The 7849-nt window shown below is 45.0% G+C and overlaps 1 protein-coding gene across 2 annotated transcripts in view; it reads left to right on the top strand.

Moving 5' to 3' along the window:
- LOC123754459 (T-box transcription factor TBX1) overlaps positions 1-6241 on the top strand; it is a 168647-nt gene extending 162406 nt beyond the window's left edge. For both annotated transcript variants that reach the window (XM_069307985.1, XM_069307929.1), the window contains exon 8: positions 3387-6241. In XM_069307985.1, the coding sequence (XP_069164086.1) occupies positions 3387-3763 (377 nt within the window). In that variant the 3' untranslated portion in view covers positions 3764-6241. The remainder of the gene's footprint in view (positions 1-3386) is intronic.
- The last annotated feature ends 1608 nt before the right edge of the window (positions 6242-7849 follow it).

The following is a 7849-nucleotide window of genomic DNA, read 5'->3' as shown; positions in this document are numbered from 1 at the left end:
CTTGAGCATTGTTGGCCTCTTGAGCAATGTTGGCCTCTTGAGCATTGTTGGCCTCTTGAGCAATGTTGGCCTCTTGAGCATTGTTAGCCTCTTGAGCAATGTTGGCCTCTTGAGCATTGTTAGCCTCTTGAGCAATGTTGGCCTCTTGAGCAATGTTGGCCTCTTGAGCAATGTTGGCCTCTTGAGCAATGTTGGCCTCTTGAGCATTGTTAGCCTCTTGAGCAATGTTGGCCTCTTGAGCATTGTTGGCCTCTTGAGCAATGTTGGCCTCTTGAGCATTGTTAGCCTCTTGAGCAATGTTGGCCTCATGAGCAATGTTGGCCTCTTGAGCATTGTTAGCCTCTTGAGCAATGTTGGCCTCTTGAGCAATGTTGGCCTCTTGAGCATTGTTAGCCTCTTGAGCAATGTTGGCCTCATGAGCAATGTTGGCCTCTTGAGCATTGTTGGCCTCTTGAGCAAATTCACCCGCTGGCGAGCGTGCTTCTTTTCCCGAACATTTACCTCAGAACACTGACCAGAACATTTACACAAACGTTCACCCCAGAACAGAGAACACAAGGGTAAACAAGCGTATATATACGAATGATATCGACCCCCGACGCAATGGTTCTTAACTCAAACAAAAGCGCATCACTCCCCGCCGCAGCGGAAAGATGTAAACATTTGCAATGTTGTATTATTATTTGTTTACATAAATCGGTGACGTCACGCAGCAGCTGTGAGGCAGCAGTCAGCTCATTGGCTTAATGTACCTCATTTACCTGACGTCTCAGGTGGCAAGAGTGACAGGTGTGACGGAAGACAGGGTGTGAAACGTGGCAGAGGGACAGCAAATGGGGGGGGGGCAGGTGGGTACGGAAGACAGGTGTGACATGAGACAGGTAATTATGTGCGGTCCAACGATTGACAGGTACAACGGAGATACAAGTGTTTCTTGAGACAGATGAGCCAAGGGACAGGTGTGACGGGAGGGGGGGGGGGGAATGCAGTCAGTTCGACCTGTTTACCCTGGCAGTCAATAGGACCTATTTACCCTGGCAGTCAATAGGACCTATTTACCCTGGCAGTCAATAGGACCTATTTACCCTGGCAGTCAATAGGACCTATTTACCCTGGCAGTCAATAGGACCTATTTACCCTGGCAGTCAATAGGACCTATTTACCCTGGCAGTCAATAGGACCTATTTACTCTGGCAGTCAATAGGACCTATTTACTCTGGCAGTCAATAGGACCTATTTACCTTGGCAGTTAATAGGACCTATTTACTCTGGCAGTCAATAGGACCTATTTACCCTGGCAGTCAATAGGACCTATTTACCCTGGCAGTCAATAGGACCTATTTACTCTGGCAGTCAGGAGAAGCAGTTCTCAAGCCACGGCTGACATTGTTGAGGCCATCCAACGTCACTAAACTGATGTACTAAATTGCCCAAGTCTAGCCTAAACGAGGACCCCCACGAACAGAAAACGGGACATTATATCAATTTTGTGAGTCGCTCTGATTTTGAGAACACAATCTGTTGGCCTTAGATGATACTCTGTCAGCAGAACTATTCCCATACTTTGCGTCATTATGTAATGGAATGTGAAAAAAATCGAAGTAAGCCTGTGACAGCTGTCAAACTCCCAGGTACCTATTTCCTGTTAGGTAACAGAGGCATCAGGGGTGAAAGAAACTCTGCCCATTGTTCCTCGCCGGCGTCCGTAATCGAACCCCGGGCCACAGGATTACGAGTCAAGCGCGCTGTCCACTTACCTACCATTGCCCTCTAATGAAAATCTCACCGACCTAACAAATTCTCAAAGACCTGAAAGTTGTAGCATTAAATATTATGATAGATATCGTGAGGAGACATTCACATATGGGACTAATAGAACAAGAACCCGGCAATGTGATGTTATAGTGGCCAGAATACGCCTGGGATATAGACGTATCTGGCAGCTTTCTCAAAACCCAAATGTCGAGTACACAATGTGTCAACTTTGTGAAAGAGCAAACATGCACTCTCTTGAACATTATATTGTAGAATGTCCCATACTGACTGACTGTCGCCCTCCTGGGCTAAGGTATGCTGAACTCTGTAGTTACTATATGAGTACTGGAACACTTGATGATATATTGGACTTGTATCCAAGATTTACCATGTAATATATCAATCATACAATGTATATATATGATGTAACTATATAACCTGAGCTTGTAAAAGCACCTTCATCACCTTCAGTGATTAAGTGCTTAATTGCACACTAGTTTCTTTATCAGCTACCTCACTCTGTCAGGGTAAATGAGACAAATGTATGTGAATGCATGTGTGTGTGTATATATGTATGTATGTGTGTGTGTGTGTATGTATATGTATGGGTATAAAGTATATATGGAAGCTGATCAGAATTACATTTCACCTTTGTGAATGTACATTAATGACACTATGTAAAAGACACATCTAACACTTTATGTAGGACATACGTAAATCTGTGAATCTATGTATTTACGTATGTAGATTAGCTTAGCATTTTAAAAGCACCGAATCACCTTCTGTGGTTGAGTGTTCAATAAACCCTTGAACTATATGTTTAACACTTCTCTAACTCTGTCCATGGAGGACAGAAGAAAATGTATATATGCTGGTTACCATTGTAAATGTGTGGCCACGTCTGTGGTAGAAAAAAAAAAGAGAAAAAAAAATTGCCCTATTGTGACTGTTGTGAGCCTCTTGTTGAATCACTTGTGATACTAAAGATTATCGACGTGTATATGTATTTGTGTAAAAAATTGTATATATATATATATATATATATATATATATATATATATATATATATATATATATATATATATATATACATATATATATACATGCCGACCCGACCATGGTACAGAGGGGTGGGTTTACAGGACCTGCCGAGGCGCGGCTACCATCCATTAGCTGCTGAACCTTTCTGGAGTCTGCAGCCTGTTTCTTCAGTCTGTCATCATTAATAATGTTCTTAAATTCCGCTCAAGAGTGTCTGTAGGTTTACCGGAAAAGTAAACCACATTTTGGATTGATATGTCGTGGGGCATACACTGGCATAGCGCCCCTTAGCGACCACATCACATCCTCTGTAACTCTCTAGTGCCTCAAAATAAAATAATAAACTTTTAACAACTTTCCAAGTCAACATCCCAGGCAAACATTGCAATGATATCATGTTAGCGTTAAGGCCAGCCAGTACCTCCGTGCAATATTCCCCATGTTATCATAGTTTTTCCTTGTCAGTATATTATGATAACATTTAATAATAATCATAATAATATTCTTGGTCCATGAATCATTAAGTTGAGTGTGGGTGACTAGGCAGACCCCGTGACCCGACCTGACCCCACTTGACCTCTCTCTTACAGATGAGTGCGACGCTGACAGCGGCCTGGTTACCCGGATGATGGGCGGCTCTGGCATGACGCCCACCAGCCTCCTGCAGGGGTCACCGCCCACGCCCGCCCTCAACACCACCTCTCGTATGGACGCAGTCAGCACCTCGCGCATGGACGCCGTCAACAGCAGCGGGGGTCAGTGCGCGTCCCTCAACCAGCCGTACGCCGGTGACGTGTGTACCTACGGCCCCATGTACGGACACTACGGCTACGCCGGCGTCAAGGCGCGCGCCTCGCCCTACGCCCGGACCTCGCCCGTCTACCCTCCGCCCTACCCGGCGCCTCCCCAGCTTAACTCACAGCTTTACCGCCAGCCGCCCACCTACCACGACTATTCTTCCAGATAGATACTAGCACATCCCAGCTGTCATCCCCACTAGGTGTGGCGGTGGTGTGGCGCGAGTGTGGTGGTGGTGTGGCGCTAGTGTGGCGACGTGCGTTTTTAACAGAGTCGACCTCTCTAGAGGTTTAGAAAAAGAAGAGTGCCTTAATATTGACATTCCCTGACCATCGAGCGTGATAGGAAAGGTCAGTTACTTAAGTTGGAACGTTTGTGGTTAGGTAAAACAGTTGTATTTTTGTACGGAGTGTGTGAAATAGTGAGACCGGGTTGGACATATAGTGATCTCAGGTCACAACGTGGCGAACTGTGTTGACCTTCAGCGAAGTGTAGTGACCGTTGCTGGTCACTAATGACCGGCAAGAGATTTGGGAATTGTGACGAATTTCAGAGTTTATTGATGCTCTTTGGTAAATTGGTGTTGGCCTTGAACCACCTCATTCAAGGTGCTGTGGTCTTCGGGGGCACTTCGTGGGACCTTGGTGGGACCTTGGTGGGACCTTGGTGGCACTTTGTGGGACCTTGGTGGCACTTTGTGGGACCTTGGTGGCACTTTGTGGGACCTTGGTGGCACTTTGTGGGACCTTGGTGGCACTTTGTGGGACCTTGGTGGCACTTTGTGGGACCTTGGTGGGACCTTGGTGGCACTTTGTGGGACCTTGGTGGCACTTTGTGGGACCTTGGTGGCACTTTGTGGGACCTTGGTGGCACTTTGTGGGACCTTGGTGGCACTTTGTGGGACCTTTGGATAATTGTATCAACCTGTAAACTAATAATGTTTGCTATGATGCTCTTGTGAAGAAAGAGCAAGGTCGCTGGCGCTACTGTAGTGTCGGGGCTTAGTGTCTCCCGCGGCCCGGTCCTCGACCAGGCCTCCTTTTTGTTACATCCCCCCCCAGGAAGCAGCCCGTAGCAGCTGTCTAATTCCCAGGTACCTATTTACTGCTATGTAACAGGAGCATTGCTGACGTGTTACTGACGTGTTACTGACATGTTGCTGACTTGTTGGTACCTCTGGTGACATGTTATCACGTCCGGTACCTGTGTGGCATCCGCAAGTCAGCCCAGGTCCAGTCCTCCGACAGGTCCTACGCCCCAAGACCCCTGTCCCTGGCCTCCACCACAGGTCCCACCACAGGTGTCTCTTAGATAACCTTCTAAAGTGCCTTATAAGCCCATAAACACGTCGTAGTGTATTTTGGAGTATATATACATTAAATATATATTTTTGCTGACTGCTGAATATAAGTGTACTTAAATTGTGTCTTATTGTACTTAACAAGACGGTGGCTAGGTTTCTTATTGGCCAGAACTAATGCGGTTGTTTTTATGTTGAAGAAATCAAGTTATTGTCCACCCTGAGCTATGAGAAGTGTGTTGGATATTGTCTGGTATATTACAGATGTTCAGTACAGTGGTGATGGACGGTTGTGTGTGTGTGTGTGTGAGTGTGTGCGTGTGTGTGTGTGTGTGTGTGTGTGTGTGTGTGTGTGTGTGTGTGTGTGTGTGTGCGTGTGTGTGTGTGTGTGTGTGTGTGTGTGTGTGTGTGTGTGTGTGTACTGTTGTTCAGATTATATGTTTGCCGTTGCACTGTGTATATCAACTGTTGTACATGTCTGCCGTTGCAAAGTGAACGTCTACTGTTGTACATCATCCACGACACATTGTATATGTACAGTGTGTGTGTTGAATGGCAATTGATGGCATCAATTAATACATTGTAATTACGTCATCAATTGACGTAATTGATAACACTCTCAAAACAAGGAATGTTTTTGTTCCCGTGAAGATGAGAGCGTCGAGTAGCTCTGTGTGTTTGTGAGTGCAAAACTGTACTTGTAATATATTGTGTTTATATATATTACTCACGGTTATATATTATTCACGGTACAAAAACAGTGTTTTTGTACCATGAGCTTTAAATTGGAGCCATATTTTTGATAGGAAGTTCCCTGTTGGATTCTTAATCATATTGTTGATAGGAAGTTACCTATTGGACTGGAGCCATATTGTTGATAGGAAGTTATCTATTTGGACTGGAGCCATATTGTTGATAGGAAGTTCTCTGTTGGATTGGAGTCATACTGTTGATAGAAAGTTAGTTCCCTGTTGGACTGGAGCCATACTGTTCATAGGAAGTTCCCTGTTGAACTCCATCATGCTGTTAACAGGGAGTTCACCGGCATAACCAAAACACACGGGGTATACCTCCAGAGGCTTTTGTAAACAATTGTCTGTGTGTACGGTGGAGAGTGTATGGCTCTAGTCACACAGCATCTCAAGTGTGTATGGAGCAGAGTGTGTGGCCTGGGACACACACACACACACACTCAAGAGTGTGTGTAGCCTGGGACCCACACACTCAAGTGTGTGTGGTGGCCCGAGTGCCGTCTTCCAATACTGTACATATCGCGCAGGCTGTACATATATAATTATTTATACAAATATCTTACCATAAAGGCCAGAATAAAATTTTCAAGCATCATGTATGTCTGTTTTTCTCCTCGGGTGGAGTCCTACACATATCCTGATATATATATATATATATATATATATATATATATATATATATATATATATATATATATATATATATATATATATATATTATATTTTAGCAAAAATTATATTTTAGATAATAAGATCCTAAACAAAATAAAAAATGTAATGGATGCCAATTCATTGATGATATACTTGTAAAAGGCATTCTTTCTAGGGCTTAAGAGTGGTTAACATCAGCCTGTACTCATTACACCAGCCTGTACTCAGTGGTGGTATACCACCACCGTTACCACCACCACAGCCTCCACCACACCACCACCACCACAGCCTCCACCACACCACCACCACCACAGCCTCCACCACACCACCACAGCCTCCACCACACCACCACCACCACAGCGTCCACCACACCACCACCACCACAGCGTCCACCACACCACCACCACCACAGCCTCCACCACACCACCACCACCACACCCTCCACCACACCACCACCACCACCACCACCTGCCAGACACAGCGTGCTATACATGTTGAGGGAGGCCGCTGGACTACTTTGTTATCTGCTAAGAAAGATATAAAATAAAGCACTCGAAACAGGAGAACTCTCAGAAATCTGCTAAAAGTCCATAATTCAAGAGGACGTACAGGAATCAGCAAGTTTTCTGCTTCCTGTGCAGCAAACTTACAGTTTGTAAGGTTGGCGTTTCTATCAAGTTTGGTAAGTGCAGTTAGTACGGTTGATGTAAGGTAAGATCTGTATCCCAGACGGACACCAGATGTACCGACGAGGTCCCTTTTTATCCCGGAAATAGAGTCCTCACCTCACATTAAGAAAACAAATCAGTGAATCTGTATGATGGTACAACATGGTTGCTGCTGGCAATGACATTATGGACGAAGAGGAGGTGGCCGCGGGAGAGAATCAGTAATAGCAAGAATCCGTCTTGGATACAAATATAGACGAAGATTCAGAATGGAAACAACAGTTGAGCAGCGAAGTTGCAGAATCTGTGATGAGAGTGACGGACACCGCCTTGACCACTATCTGCGTGAATGTGAACACCTGAGAGACATTAGGAATATGTGTAGAATAATAAACCCCACATTGTTTGAGTTAATAAAACATTATTTCTCAAATATTGATACTGTCCTTAAAAGATTCTCCCATTTTGTACCCGCAAGAAAACATACGATTTTAAGGGTTGACGAATGTTGATCTTGTTTGATAAGCTGTTCACGTGAGACAGCTAAGCAAGTCCCAGCTGTGTCTGGGTACATGAGACAGGATGAACAACCCAGCGGGTTTTCTTCATATTGGGGAGTGTTGTCCATGCTGCTATGGCGGTGTGTTCACTCACAGGATGAGTGGCGCTGCCCAATAAACTCGCCCCTCTGGACAAAATTTAAAAAAATTAAGAAAACAAAGAGCCAACGGTGAAACTCCTGTGGGAGAGAAACAGCTATCTTCTCCTCTAGGCTACTTCCAGGGAAACACCAATACTGAGGGTGTTGGAGATCTCTGCCAACGGCCTACGTCAGGTACTCACACATTGTCTGTCGGCTTTGACGTGCTGTTTCTTTCGTTCCC

This window comes from Procambarus clarkii, chromosome 1, assembly GCF_040958095.1.
Source record: "Procambarus clarkii isolate CNS0578487 chromosome 1, FALCON_Pclarkii_2.0, whole genome shotgun sequence".
Classification (NCBI taxonomy): Eukaryota; Metazoa; Arthropoda; class Malacostraca; order Decapoda; family Cambaridae; genus Procambarus; species Procambarus clarkii.
The sequence above is the reverse complement of the archived record's forward strand: the minus strand, read 5'-3'. Positions and strand labels throughout refer to the sequence as shown.